Genomic DNA, 15970 nt, shown 5'->3' with positions numbered 1-15970 from the left:
ATCTGCATTCTGTCCTTAGTCAAAAAAGTAAAATACAATACAAATGTGGTATTGATTATTTTTTGCGGTTTTCTTCTTATGATCACATTGTGTGATACATTAGACTTAAGTCACAATGGCAGTTGTCCAGTGTAAATGCCTATGGAGATTCTCAGTTACCCAGGTCATGGTTGTCCCAAAAGTGCTTTTTAAAATAGAGAATTGTAGTTGTTCTTGCAGAATTGTAGACATTATTAAATGAAATTATAGATGGGAACAGAAGGAGAATTATTTTGCAACATTAAAAAAGAAAAATGAAACTCAGTGAGCATATCCTATGCCTCTGCCCTTTGTACTGTATCTCCATCTTACTGGATTTTTACCCCACCTTTATTGCTTTATAAGTAACTTGTGAACATACCATAAAGCTCCTTCTTCCTACTTTTCACCATGACAACAAGCCTGTATGGTGGGTTGGGTTGAAAGTGCACGACTGGCCCAAAATCACCTAGCTGGCTTTCATGCCTAGGGTGGGACTAGAACTCACAGTCTCCTAGTTTCTAGACCATCACCTTTACCACTATACCAAACTGACTTCATTTTGCTCTATTATGCTCACTGAACCTTTGCCTATTTGTCTGTCAAACTAACACCAGATTTGGGAATGCCTTCTAGCTTGTTCCTATGTCCTCCTACGTATATAAACTTGCAAGCCAGAGATCAAATCATTTCTATTTGCATGTGCATTAAATAATTTTAAAAAATCTTAGAAATAGCTGTCATCAGTCCATGCAAATGCTCTCTGGCTTTCTACATAGTGTGACCCAGGTATAAAACTACAGATAAAAACACAAGTGAGGCTTAATTTTGATCAGATCAACTGCTTACCTCTCTTGAAACAACTCTTCTCTTTAAAACAATGACAAACAGCTAAAAAAATAAATTTCCATTAACAACAAAGAGACAAACCAGGGATTTTGGGGAGGGGGGATTTTTATGAGAATTCCTTGTTGTGTTTTCTTCCTCTCTATTCCAATAGGTTAGAACTAAAATGGTCTAAAATTGAACTGCAGAAGGATGTGTATGAAATGTGTGAAAATGAGGAGATGCTATCTTTAAAAATCACCCGATCAGGATACAAGGGAGATTCTGCTTTTGTGGCAATGAAGGTAATTCATCACAAAGGATAGTTGTATTTAGGACACTCAAATTAAGGACATGGAAATTAAGAATATGTTTGCTGGCTAGGGAATTCTGGGAGTTGAAGTCCAAAAATACCAACTTTTATGTTTAAACCATCCATTATTAGTGCTATATCCTTTTTTCCTATTTTGCCTCTAACCTCTATTGAATTTGCCATAGAATTCCTCAGAGCCTTCTTTTTGTTGCATTGGAATAGCTACTTATATTTCTATAACATAGATGTTCATGGAAATCCACTCATTCTAGTATATATTTTCATGATTGGATTATAGCCAAGCACATACCTAGCAATTCCCTTTTGCAGTATCCATATTACTATCACATATGCAAGGTAAGATTTGATTTAAAGTACTCATTTTAGACCTGCACTTATTCCTAAAACATCCAATATATTACATTTCAGTTGCATGCTGATGATTTTAATACTGCTATCATCAGTGACTAGATTTCCTTGTGGTTTTGTGTGTTCATTTCATTTTGTGTGTTCATTTCATCTCCTCCTTTAACCTGAAACTCTCATCTTCAGTCATACCGATATAGTTCATATCTATTTTTGCATAATACAGACGTGCTTGGACATTGCATTCATCTGCATTTAAGTTTCATGTTCTTTGTGTCAGGAGGTTTGGTGCCCCACATCGTCTTTACTCCACTGTATATTACTTTTAGATTCCGCCCTTCTTTTTTAACATTGGAAAGAGTTACCCTACCACAACCTACTGCTTCCGCTTGCATTTGTGTTAGGATCACTGAAGTAACTCACTGCTCCCACCACATCAAGGTTGTTACAGTGCATGCACTGTGACTACTATTTTGAGACAACCCAGGAGCAAAATAGAGGACACAGAGGTTTGTCTTACAAACAGTGGTTTATATACAAGACTTCTATATACAAGGCATATAGGACATACATATACGTACCTACGCGCGCACACATACACGCACACGCGCACACACACAAACACATTTCTAGGCACAGCTAGGCAAGCAATAAACCTCCAACTCTACACAGAGAACTACCATACTATGAATACACAAAGAGAGAGATACTCGAGGAGACAGGGGCACCCTCACATGGCCTCTCTTATATAGACAGCTTCTTAAAGGAGCAATAACCCGGCTTCTTAATACCTCTGCGGACTCATCCTGATTTCATCATCTTAAGTTACAGCCTTACATTGGCTGGTTAGCTTTAAATCATCATTACCCTGACAAAGGTGTTCATTTCTTGGGAGAGTAGAGACTATTAACCAAATTGCAATACAAATCTTACATCTTTTGTGTATGTGCATCAATATCTTCACATTCATCTTCAGAGGAACACGGCTTTGATTGCATGGCCACATTTGCCCTCGGACACTTTTTAATTCCACCACACACACAACTGATTTTCAGTTTGTATATTTATATACAGGAACTCCTGGTGTGTTAACGTAATCTTTAACTTGCAGCAAATATCACCCTATGCAGATTTCACTCTAGACTAGAGCAAACATTTTCAAGGGCAGAAATTAGGTAGAAGGGTTTTTGATACATTTTTTATGCCAAAAGGTCTCGTTCATGCTATTAAATGGAATAACCTCATTTTTATAGACTGCATAACAATATTTTGCTGTTGGCTTTCTTAATAATTACTTATGAATCCTCCATCTTGTGCATATTCTCTTGTACAGAACTGTACCAGCACAATCACTATGGGAATTGAAGACCATATTTACCAAAGTGTCTTTTTTGACATCATGCCCTTAACGCAAAGTAAAATGCATTTTTCTCTCCCCGAAGAAACTTAAATACACTAGGGATAATTCTTTACAAATTGAATTCTCAGTACTTTAAATTTCCTTGTTTTTGTTTGTTTTGGCTCTACTTTATTCTTTCCTTTCATTTGACTGCACTTCATTTGATTCTCTGTAGTGAAAGATAGCTGTTCCTTTTACTTTCACTTGTGTCCCTATTCAAGGATTTAAAACTAGAAACACCATGCTCAGACGTGTATTAGCTTGGATGGTTGCTGAGGGCTAGCTACATTTCAGGCACAGAAGCTGACAATTAGTTAAACCCTAATGGTAGATATCTTGGACTGGCTATCTGTGGTAAAAGACTCAGAGCTTCTATGTGTTTTTCTCTCTTAGGTTAACGAAATGACTGCCTTATCAGGAAAGGATTTCATCCTTCCTCCTTCCAAACTTATTCAGTTTGATCCAGGTGAGCTTTCATCAGTAGTTTAGGTGATGGCCTAAAACTGGAGGCTGAGAATTATAGTCGTGTCTCAGGCATGAAAGGGTGACTTTCGGCCAATAACTCTCTCCGCCCAACTTACCTCACAAGGTTGTTGTTGTGGGGAAAATAGGAGGAAGGAGTACTGGGTTATGTTATCACCTTGAGTTATGTATAAAAGTAAGACAGGCAGGATAAAAATCTAATTAAAAAAATAAAAGAAGGCAATGGATGGAGAGATGTAAATCAAAACAAAAGCAGGCAGAGAAGAAAATCTATGGATGGTTGGTGTCCTTGTCTGAATTAGGAAGCAAATTTCCAAGCTACAATGATGTCAAAATTATAACATGTGCATCATGAAATCATTGTACAAATTGCAGAGTTATGTTCTTGAGGCAAGAAATTGATACAAAAGCGGGTTGTTTTTTTCATATCATGATGTGCAGTTCCTTCCCTCTCCTCTTACCCCTACAGCAGATGCTGCGATGACACTCATATACTTGAGCCCTTGGGCACTTATTCTGTGACTCAAGCTTAGATTGATAAGTCATCTGTGGTATTTGTCAGACAAAGGTAGTCTGTCCATGATGATTCATGCTCCGATAACATTTCATGTGGCTAATTACTGTATAATGGACAGAAAATCGCTCAGAAGTTCAGCAGTTAAAAAAAGTCTGGTTTATCTGATAAGATCCAGATATTTATTACTGCACAACAATTGAGCTGGCTTCTGTTCCAGACTTCAAAGATTAGGGCATAGCCTTTCAAAGACCCACAGTAATAGGACCAGCATATTTTAAGAAACATTTGCTGTTGTATGAACTTAACTAATGTTTTGGACCTTCTTTAGAATTTTCCTTGGAGATCACTAAATATTGATATAATAAATAGTGATTTTTTTTCTTCATTTTAATATTACCAGATTTTTAAAAATGACTGTTGCTATTAGCAATAGCACTTACACTTACATACCGCCCCATAACACTATAGACTATAAGTGGTTTACAGAGTCAGCATATTGCCCCCAACAATCTGGGTCATCATTTTATTGACCTGAGAGAGCATGGAAGGCTAAATCAACCTTGAGCCAATCAGGATCGAACACCTAGCAGTGAGTAGAATCAGCCTGCAATCCTGCATTCTAACCATTGCACCACCACAGCTGTATTGTTATTATTTTAACTTTAAAGAAGTGTTTATAACTACATATAAATAAGTGTGTCATTTTCAATTAGGTTCATTAAAATATACCTCGTCCTGACAGTAGAACAGAAACCCCCAATAAAAGTAATCGATGTGAAAAGACGTATAGACACACTTCTTTCCTTTCTTTTGCCTGTGTGCAAAAATGGTTACAGAGTAGCTGAAAATCCCTTCTCTCTTGGGACTGCTCTATTGGAGATAAATGTTGGAGTATATTAGTCAAAACATTGACACTCTAAAACACTCCTTTTGGGGGGCTGACACTGATGTGCAGGATTTCCATACAATATCAGCATTTTGATTCAATGATGGCAGCCTTGGGAAACTCAGGGTTAGCGGCAGCTCAAATACTTACATCCCATCAGAAGAAGGAGATCTTAAAAATCTGAAGAAGGAAGCATTGTTCTTGGTCCTTGGGCCAAAATTGTGGTCACCATCATTAATCCTAAGAAGCACAGAGGTGCAAAAAGAGTCATTTAGGCCATTCAGTCCAACCACTTAAGCATTGCAAGAGCTCAAGGCCCTCAACAAATGTTTGAACAAATCCAATCAATGAGAGCCAAACCCTTTTTGTAGTACTTGGGTTCACGATTAAGCTGCTCTTACTCTTAGGAAGTTTTTTTTTTTTAAAGGCATCAATCAGATTTTGCTTTCCATATTCTTATGCTATCCTGTTGACAATTCCACTGTTCTTTTTTCTAGATGAGAATCTACAAATATATTTTGAGTGTTTGCATTAAGCCAAAGCAATTAAGCAATTAAGAGATTGCAATACTTATATTTTCTTTTCAAATTTTTTTGGACTTTCTGGCCAAATCTCCAAATTTGCTTTGGTAGTAGTAGCAACTTTATTCATTTTAGTTTTTCTCAGACATTTTTTTGAGGGTATATATGTGTGTATGTGTGTATATGTAGTGCATGGGATACTTATTTCTACTTACATCTGAACAGATTACTTGGACTTTCCAATCAAGATACTGGCTCCGGTTCAAGGTTTTTTGACAGATATACCTGGAACTTGGAACAGAGCTCCTGGTGAAGGGTGATTGAAAATGACAATATTTCAAAACACAAGTTGGGTTCCTTGCAATTAAGATTTCAAAATGAAGAGTTCTCTTAATTTCTTTTTCAAAATTTACATGAAGAGCCAATCCTCCCCTCCTGAACTGCATGCTATTATCCCCCATCCATTTACCCTGTAGGAAACCAATCTTTGTTACTATTTGAATGGAATCATCAGTGCTTAGGAAAAAATTTGATCTCTAGTTAGTGTTATTTCGGAAAGCCACAGGAGTCCAATCAATGGGCAGAAGCACAATAGAATTATACAAGCCAGTCTGTTATAGCTGTAGACATGTTAATTAATATATTTCTTCGACACCTAGGTTGATTGAAAAAGCAATTAAAGTGTAATTAAAATGTTTACTTCTGGTAGGAATGTCAACCAAGATGTGGAATATAGCAATTACCTATGATGGATTAGAGGAAGAGGATGAGGTCTTTGAAGTGGCTCTGATCTCCCCTGTGAATGCTGTTCTTGGCACTCGGACAAAAGCTACAGTGAGAATTTTGGACTCAGAAGGAGGTATTTTCTTTTGATCTTCCTAATGAAATCTGGAGCAATCTTGGCTGAGTAGTTGCTTATTTTTCAACACACAAATGTTGCTGCTAGCACCTTTCGATCAAAATGCTTCATTTCTTTCTTAAAAGGAAGACAATAGCTTTGATAGCTGGAGATCCCTTCTCTTCTGCTGAGAGAGCACAGCATGGAGGAATCAACAAACAACCATAAAAGCAAATACCATTGTCATCTACCAACAGATCTGGGATCTGACTGATAAACAGATGAAGTTGTGGCTTAGAGCTCCTTTTGTGGGACTTGCAATACCCCTTCCACTCTTTTCCCTGGTAATCATAGGGCGGTTTGGGGGTAATTCTGAGGATGCAGTTTTGGAAGGAGATAGCTAAATACAAATAAATAAATAAACAAACTGCCCGCCCGCCTGCCTGCCTGCCTGTCTGTCTATATTTGGAACCACTCAGTATAGAAACCACCCAGTATATAAAATTTAAACGGGGCAAGCTATTTTAAAAAGGAATGAAAAGGAATGGAAGAGCTTTCAGGGTGCCTAACCAGCCCATGGCTGCATATTCCTCTCAGTGCCTCAAGGAGAGCCGCAGGAGAATCATTTCTTCATGCTTTTCTGGAAGGCCAGGAGATGGAGGGTCCGCCTCACCTCAGGGGGAAGAGTGTTTCACGGGGCAGAGGCAACAGTAGAGAAAGCTCTCTTCCTTCACAAACACCCCATTAAGGGGAGGGGGCACAACATCCCTTCTCTGCCTGACTGGGTACGACAGGCTGATGTAATGGGATGAAGATGGTTCTGTAGATAACATGGCTACATGCCATGTAAGGCTTTAAAGGTCATCACCAATAACTTGAGTAGGAACCGGAAGCAGACTGCCACCCCATGCAGCTACACAGTAGAGGTACCACATGTCCCGTTCTTTGGGCATCCAAAATTGCTCCCATTTGGACTACTGCAATGTGCTTTACATGGGGCTAATGCTGGCTGGGGAATTCTGGGACTTGAAGTCCAGACATCTTCAAGTTGCCAAGGTTGAGAAACACTGGTATAGATTCACGTTTAGAAATGATAAACATTTCAGCACAGTGGGGGAGCCTGTAACATTTACCGGTAGTTGGCTATCCTGATATGGATGTTCTACTTTTCCCATTCTTTTTATTCCTTTTATCTTCACTTCTCAATACAGTTTAACTAGTTTTAATTTTATACACTGCCTCAGGCTGTTTATGGCTTGAAGGCAATCTAAAATATTTAGATAAATAAAATCAAGACGTAGGCCAACAATGATTTGGCAGGCCAATGTAAACAAGCGCAGCTGACATCAAGAGTCAAACCTTCAAAGTTGTGAAGTTCTGTGAATCAAACAGATGGGAAGAGTAGAACTGACACTCCAGGAGGAAAGGCCAGATTTTTAAAAAAAGTTAAAAAGAGGTACAGTATTTTTCTGATTATACTGTTGCTAAAGTTTAAATGTGGGGTTTATGCCCACAAGTTTGGGCACAAGAAGTTTTTTATCACCTTTTTTTAATTATGAGAAATTATATTTTCATCTCTCACATCAAACTTCTAAAATTGTTTTTCAGTTTTCAAATTAAGCAGAGAAATAAGGATTATTTAAAAGAACTAAATGAACTATCTCATTTTTAATGACAAGCTGTTTCATCATCCATATCAATGTGACCAATTCTCTGCTTTTATTTTTTTTATTTTTTAAAAAGACTGACCATCTGCCATCTTGTTTGCTTTTTTAGGTCAGTGCAATTCATTCCGTTCCACAAGCCAAAATATTCAGAACTTGTGGATGAAAGAAAGACCGCTTCCAGGTTCTCCTTCATCTTCCAGGCACAGTAGTGTTAATTTGGAAGGAATCCCGCTGCCCCTTTCCAAAGAGATGATAACACAGCGACGAGACAAGCCAGCCAAATTCAGCTCAGTGAATCTTGCGAGGAACCGGCTACGGGTCATCGGAAATGGCAAAGTAGTAAGTGTTGCCTCATAAACAGGGGGAAAGTTATATATATGTTTTCATGAAAATCTCATCTGATTTATTAAAAATGAGACTGACTGCTGATGAGACTGAAAAAAGGCATTTTGAGATATGATTTAAGGTTACAGGTAATCCTTGAGCTGTCAGAACTTAGAATCTGGTTCATAAGCACTCTTCTTTGGATCAGTTGTAACTTCAAATGGTTGCCAAGTGACCAGTCAAGGACTATCTGTATTGTCACTAGTGTGCAGGGCCAGCTATATGCATTTTGATGCCCGAGGCAAAACATATTCTGGCCCCTCCTATGGTTTAGCTCATTGCCTGATTTTGACCTCTTGTTTCTTTTTTTTTCTATGAGTCTTACACTTAAGATTTTCCAGTCCCAATTTGTTCCTCAGATATTTTTACCCTATTTACACAGTATTCTCAATTACATCACCAGCTATTTTTGTCATATGGCAACAATTCTGCAAAATTATATTTTTACTCTTGAGTGAGTGCATTACCTTAACATTGAGCGCTGTTTCTTTTGCTTTTTTATTGTGTTTTTCGGAATACAATTTTGGCACACCCTAAAGTTTTAGCATACTAGCAGGTAACTGTCTACTTGACTTTAGCTTAAAGGCAGTTCTGCTATATGAACTTTATTAAAATACTCTATTAAGTCAAACAGATTTCACTATTTTCTGAAGCATGATAAAATAATTTAATCAGAAATAGTAATGTACATTTTAGAGAAGGATTCCCCTGCAATGCCAGCCTAAATTCTCCATCTTCATTATGTGTTTTTTCCCCCTATAGAATCAAGAAAGAAATATTCTCCCTAGGGGTCAAAAATTGAAAAAATGATAATGCTCAGATAAACTAAAAAATATTTTTCAAAAATGTTTCATTCTGTTGGGATTGTAAAATATTTTCTCTTTTATATATTGGCATATTGTGGCCAAAATATATATATTCAGATATAAGTTATAAGGTTGATTTGTTTGCTTTCATTTCCTTTGCTCTCTTTGGAATGGGAAATTGCTCCAAGAACTGTATAATAGAAAGCCAAGAGTAGAAAATGAATAAATTAGAATCAGAGAAAGAAAGTTAGGTAAAGTTGACTAATGTCCATTTGTTTATAATAAAAGGTTCTATTTTTCTGGGTGAATTTCGTATTTGTAATTCAAAAGATCTCTCTCTTTCCGCCAATTATTCAAATGATATAGACTAAAGTTTTGTCTTACGTTCTAACTATGGTCAATACTACTAACTACCTTAGGAAAATATACAAATTAAATTTTGCTTCTGTTACTCAGCTATACTTCTCCCTTTCCTTTCAGATTCATCCCTCTTTTATTTTTCGAAATGGCACAGAAGAGTTTTTCAAAGTAAGGGCATTTTTGTAAAACAAGTTCCTTATTTGTAATATTTATTTATAGCCTCATTACATAGAATACTTGATGAGTTCAAGATACACATCATTTTCTATGATGTAAAAAGTCTTTAGTATAGATTTAATTCTATGTATTTTCAGTTTAGTTGGCTTAGAAATGGTGATGGCAACTATTTAAACTGCCTTGGTCAATGTTTCACAAGGTGTGAAATAAGGTGAAGTTGAGCACATAGGCTTAATCTTAAAGCAAACGCAAGGAGAACTAAGAAGAACTGTTTTAGTGCAAAATATGTTTGTGAATGACGAGTGAAATAATGCTTTCCATGCTCATTTTTTCATTTACCCTCATATCCCCAATAAGCTTCCCTAGCCAGAATATAGTATTGGAAACAAATCATGTGAAAATAGAGAAAAAGAAGATAGGAAGATCTATCACTTTGCATGTTTCATTTGTTCATACTTTAAATATTATTCCCACAGATATCGGGTACTTTTGTGACTTTAATATTTGTATATCCAAACTATATATCTCTCTCTTTCTTTTTACCTTGTTTCCCTGAAAATAAGACTTTTCTGGATAATGAGCCCAATTGGGCTTTTGAACTCATGTGCTAAAATAATCGTTCCCCCGAAAATAATCCCTCCCCGAAAATACTACAACACAACAGCAGCCATGAGGTGACCAAGTTCACCGCCTCCTGCACCTCAAAAATAATAAGACATTCCCAAAAATAAGGTCTCCCTGGATAATAATCCCAATTGGGCTTTGGAACACATGTGCTAAAATAACCCCTCCCCAGAAAATAATCCCTCCCTGAAAATATGGCAACACAACAGCAGCTGTGAGATGACTATGCTCGCCGCCTCCTGCACCTCAAAAATAATAAGACTTCCCCAAAAATAAGGCCAAGTGCTTATTTCGGGGGTCAAAAGAAAATAAGACTGTCTTATTTTCGGGGAAACACTGTAGTTCTGTGAATTAAATGCCTTTGGAATTAACTGATATCAAATTCTCTTTTCTATCTCTTACAAAGTACCATGGGATGACAGGGCTAAAAGTAGATGAAGACAATTCTTTGCCTAGAAAAACCAAGTTGGGACCCATATCTTTAAGAAGCCAAAAAGAGCCAAAAAAAAATGTAGCTTCCTCCAAGAAAATGGAAGTTCTTCAAGCAGACTCCAGCATTCTGGTATGTTCCTGTTAGGGAAGATGTCACCTTCCAGAATTAAAGTTCCCAGAAGTTTTAGAGTAGACTTGTCCAATGGTGAGGGATGGTGATACAGCCAGAGAAAAGTAGGGTTCCATCTCTCTGGCGAATTTTGAAATATTTTAAAAACCTGAAGTTTGGCCATTTCACATTTAGTAGCTGTTTATTATTATTAATTCTTGTCATTGATTTATTATGACAATAATAAAAAGTAAAGCTATAGGAAAGTTTTGTGATGGAATCTAGTAAGCAAGTGGATCCCCAAGAGGGAGTGGGTGAATTCAAAAAGGAGTAAGAGGCAACTCTGCCCAGATCTTATATGTGAAAGAAAGGGGGTGAAGACAGACCTTCCTTAATTGTTCACAGAGTATACATGGTATATGCAGCTGGTAGAGTACTCAATCCGTCTACAAATGTGAAAACAATAAAGAACTTAGCTTGGAGGAATCACCATTCTTGGTTTGGGGCCTGGCAATATTGTACACTTAATTCTGAAAGAGGTTATAAAACAATGAATTTCTTCAATGATGTCACTGATTTAACATCTATCAACCAAAATACATAAACATAATTTTTAAAATAAACAATAAATAATACACAACGTCAATATCTCAAGTGTTCTGTTTCAGAACACTCATTTATAACTGTTGTTTACTTCATAAAGGTGTTACTCATTTTCAGGTTGACAGCATTTCATTTCCAAATAGATGCACACCAAATTTGAAGGGTCTCTTGTATTTTGAAGAAAGCATACAGAAGATGTTTCTGTGTAATGGTACTGCCTGGACATCATGGAACTACTCAACCAAGGTAGGCATCTCTTTTTCCTCTGTGTGTGTGTTTTATTTTTTCTTCTAAATTTACCACTGGCAAAAAAAAAAAAGTTTTACAACTGATAGGGAATACAGATGAGGGCAGAAAGGAATCTGGTTATCCCTATGTCTGGAAAGAGAACACCTTGTACTCAGGGTGCTTAACTTTTGAGAAATATAAAGCCAAATGTTATTGTAACAGTTTAATCCACTGGTGGAATTCAAATAATTTAACAACCGGTTCTCTGCCCTGATGACCAGCTGGGTAGGTTTGGCTCAGTGGTCATGTGACCATATGGGCGTGGCCAACCCAATGTCACTCAGGTTGATGGGCGCTTCGCCTTAGCTGTTACAATGTAATAAGGGCTAACCAGAGAGGCAGTTTCTGTAAGCAGGGCAATAAAGATTAAGCTAGAAACAACACTAGAATGTTTCCATCCTGCCTTCCTTACAGGATTAGCCGTGTAAAGTGGGGAAAAAACAAAAGGAGATTTCTTCCAGCAACTGGTTCTCCGAACTGCTTAGAAAGTTAACAACCGGTTCTCCAGAATAGGTGCAAACTGGCTGAATCCCACCACTGGTTTGATCCCAACATCCAACTTTGAAGGGAGAAAAATGTAAATGCACTCATTATCAGAATGCTTGAGAATGCAGGTAGTCCTCGATTTACAATGGTTCATTTAGTCACCGTTCAAAATTAAAACAGCACTGAAAAAAGTGACATGACACTTTTTCACACTTACAACCATTGCAGTATCCCCATAGTCATGTGACCAAATTCAGACACTTGGCAACTGGTTCATATTTATGACGGTTGCAGTGTCCTGGGGTCATGCCATCCCCTTTTGCGACCTTCTGACAAGCAAAGTCAATGGAGAACTCAGATTCATTTAACAACGGGGTTACTAACTTATCAACCGCAGTGATTCACTTAACAACTGTGGCAAGAAAGTTCGTGAAATGGGACAAAACTCAATTAACAAATGTGTGTTACTTAACAACAGAAATTGTTGGGCTCAATTCTGGTCATAAGTCGAGAATTACCTGTACTGAAATTTATGAAAACATTGTGAATTGAAGGCCAGTCATTGATACAACAAAAATTATAACTCCAGAAAAATATATGTCATGAGGGAGCAGTTGTGGCATGCTATAAGGAAGATGGTGCAGCAAGTAAGTTATTGTGGTTAGATATATTGAATGTACATTACAAGAACAAGCAAAGACAGAGATAGCCAGGTATCTTCAGTGACCCAGTTATGAGCGTGTAGAAGGCATATATTATAATAATAATAAAAAATCCTTCCCCACATGTTACAGGAAGGGAAAGAATAAATAAGCTTTTTGAGTGATACTGTATTCAGGAATGCTTATTATTGCCAAGCAATAGGCAGTGTTTGTGTTTCATTTATAGCCGGATGTCATCAGAAATGCAATAGTAGCCAAATTCATAATTTAGAACAGAAATAACCCAATTAATCAATGTTCTTATCTTTCTGAAGCCCAAAACGGAAAGGAGTTAATCACGTCTTTCAAGGTGGACAATTTAACAAATCACTCTGAACTAAAAAATATTGCTTTATTCCAGGATATTAAAATGAAAACTTGTCAGTCAGGATGGACCTATCATGATGGAAGATGCTATATCCTAATCACTGAGCCAAAAACCACATGGGCAGTTGCTGCCCAAACTTGCAAGACACGGTAGGAACAACCTTATTTGTACCTACCTACCTACCTACCTACCTACCTACCTACCTACCTACCTACCTACCTACCTTCCTTCCTTCCTTCCTTCCTTCCTTCCTTCCTTCCTTCCTTCCTTCCCTCCCTCCCTCCCTCATTCATTCATTCATTCATTCATTCATTCATTCATTCATTCATTCATTCATTCATTCGACATTTATCCTGCCTTTATTACTTTATTAGTAACTCAAAGTGGTGAACATACATAATACTCTTTCTTCCTCTTCCTATTTCCCCCACAAAAACAAAACGTGAGATAGACCCGGCTGAGAGAATGACTGGCCCAAGGTTACCCAGCTGGTTATTCATGGCTAAGGCAGGACTAGAGTTCATCGTTGCCTTGCTTCTAGACTTTTCGTAATGTGACTTACGACCTGATTTTGAAGTTCCAATAGCCACACCCCTCCCTCCCCCTTAGACACATAATTTCATTTGGGGTCCTTGACAACTGGCTCATCCGTACAGCTATTTTCAGTGATCTATGAGCACATGATTGTGATTTTTCCTCTTTTTTTGCTGATTTCTGACATTTACTTTTATCCATTAGATAAAACAGATTTACTTAATGACCTTATTATCTTCTTAACGACTGCCACGGAAAAGGTCATAAAATTGGGCACGGTACCATGGTGGCCTACTTAATGAGTGCAATGACTTACGGTCATAATTCCAGGCTCAATTATGGTCATAAGTCTAGGACTACCTGTAGAGCATATTAAAATTTCAGCATGCCTAGATGAAATAAAATGTTTGCTGCTTATACATATAAATGTATTTGTAGATAAAAAGGCATGCAGAAAACTTTTTCAAAATACCCTTTCAAAAAGAATTCCTAAAACTCTTACTAATGACTCCCAGTCTTGGTGTTTATTGTAAACTGCAAGTAATTAGTGCATTTATTATATCTTGATGAGTGAATAGTGTGGTGGCCTAGTGGTGAAGATGGCCCCCTCCCACTTGGAAGGTTGAGAGTTCAGTCCTAGGTAGCAACATATGTTTTTCTCTCAGGGTGCAAAGAGAAAATATCTGCTGTGAACTCAACATAGGCATCAGGAAAGGCATCTGGTCTGTAAAAGCTCAGCTCCTTACAGTTGGCTCGACTGTATCCTAGATTAAAGGATTACAAGGTTATATAAAGAAAAAAAATCTTGATGAGTAGCAGGTACTATATCTCCTCTGGTTTTTTAAAAAAATATCTTATTTCCAGGTACCAAGGCCATTTAATAAGTGTGGCTTCCAAATCACACATGCACTGGCTCTGGAACTTCAGTGGAAAAAGACCTTTTTGGATAGGTAGGTATTCTTACAATTGTCTGAAATTTCCCTATGAAAGATGCAGAATTCTACAATGTGAGGAATCCACCAGAGCTAGTCCTCTCCTTACAACCATTTATTTAGTGACCATTACAAAGTTAGAAGTCCCCCAAAAGGGTCTTACAACTGGTCCTTGGACTTATGACCATTGCAGCATCCTCATGATCACATGATCAACTAATTTGCTTAGCAACAGAAATTCTGGTGTCGATTGTGGTCATAAGTCGAGTACCTTTAAGAATCCATAACAGAGAGCCATTTCATGTCCAGCAAAGGAGAACACGCTACCACCATCCGTCCCATTGTGGGATAGCTCTTACCATCGGAGTTTTTTCCCCCTGAAGTTCAAGGAAAATTCGTTTCCCAGTTTTTTAAATCCATTGTTACTTTGGATCATCTCTGAACAATTTGGCTATCTTCTAAATGAGGGCCCTTGAAAATGGCTGTCATCCCTTCCCACAGCCTTCTTTTTTCCAAGTTAAATATAGCCAATAAATACGTTAACCATTTTCCCCTTCAGGACTCTTATCAGAGGTGGTATTCAGCAGGTTCTGACTTGTTCTGCAGAACCGGTAGCAGAAATTTTGAAGAGTTCGGAGAACCGGTAAATACCACCTCTGACTGGCCCAGCCCCCATCTATTCTCTGCCTCCTGAGTTGCAGCTGATCGGGAGGGAATGGAGGCAGAGAATAGATGGGGGCTGGGCCAGTCAGAGGTGGTATTTACCTTCCCCTGGAGTGGGGAGGGAATGGAGATTTTACAGTATACTTCCCTTGCCACGCCCACCAAACCACGCCTATAGAACCGGTAGTAAAAAAAATTGAATCCTACCACTGACTCTTATAATGTTGGTTGTTTTGCTTTGAATGTACACCAATTTCCCACTATCTCTCCCAAAATGCAGTGTGCAGAATTTGGCACAGCATTCTAGGTGTGGTCTGACGAATGATCAATAAACAGTGATGTCCTTTGATCGTGACTATAATTCTACTGATATAGCAACAAATATTAAATATTGTTCCATAATATTTTAGAGTTCAATATTTATGTTGGTGATACTGTGTTTTCCCGAAAATACGACAGGGTCTTATTTTCTTTTCTTCGGCTTTATTATGGGGGGAGGGTTTATTGTTTTGGGGTTTCTGGGTGGCTGCTCTCTTGCGAGCAGGCTCCCAAAGAGCCAGGCACAGCCTCATGGGCGAATGGCTGTGTTGCACTGTCGCAGCAGCGCAACACAACAGCTATGAAGCGACCACACTCATGAACAGCCACCCGGCAAACCCCCTTTGCAGCCGGGCACAGTGCTATTCACTGACCTAGGGGTATTGCCAAGC

At 38.0% G+C, this 15970-nt stretch overlaps 1 protein-coding gene across 1 annotated transcript in view; it reads left to right on the top strand.

Moving 5' to 3' along the window:
- Window positions 1-15970, top strand: part of FREM1 (FRAS1 related extracellular matrix 1) — a 94103-nt gene that overhangs the window by 74354 nt on the left and 3779 nt on the right. The window contains exons 28-36 of the mRNA XM_087716089.1: window positions 1019-1148; window positions 3315-3387; window positions 6038-6187; window positions 7943-8172; window positions 9504-9551; window positions 10591-10746; window positions 11446-11574; window positions 13165-13280; window positions 14530-14615. Coding sequence (XP_087572215.1) covers window positions 1019-1148; window positions 3315-3387; window positions 6038-6187; window positions 7943-8172; window positions 9504-9551; window positions 10591-10746; window positions 11446-11574; window positions 13165-13280; window positions 14530-14615 — 1118 coding nt within the window. The remainder of the gene's footprint in view (window positions 1-1018; window positions 1149-3314; window positions 3388-6037; window positions 6188-7942; window positions 8173-9503; window positions 9552-10590; window positions 10747-11445; window positions 11575-13164; window positions 13281-14529; window positions 14616-15970) is intronic.

This window comes from Thamnophis sirtalis, unplaced genomic scaffold (assembly GCF_051295495.1).
Source record: "Thamnophis sirtalis isolate CommonGarterSnake01/CBP01778 unplaced genomic scaffold, rThaSir2_p1.2 scaffold_5, whole genome shotgun sequence".
NCBI lineage: Eukaryota > Metazoa > Chordata > Lepidosauria > Squamata > Natricidae > Thamnophis > Thamnophis sirtalis.
This window is presented reverse-complemented; position numbering and strand designations above follow the sequence as displayed.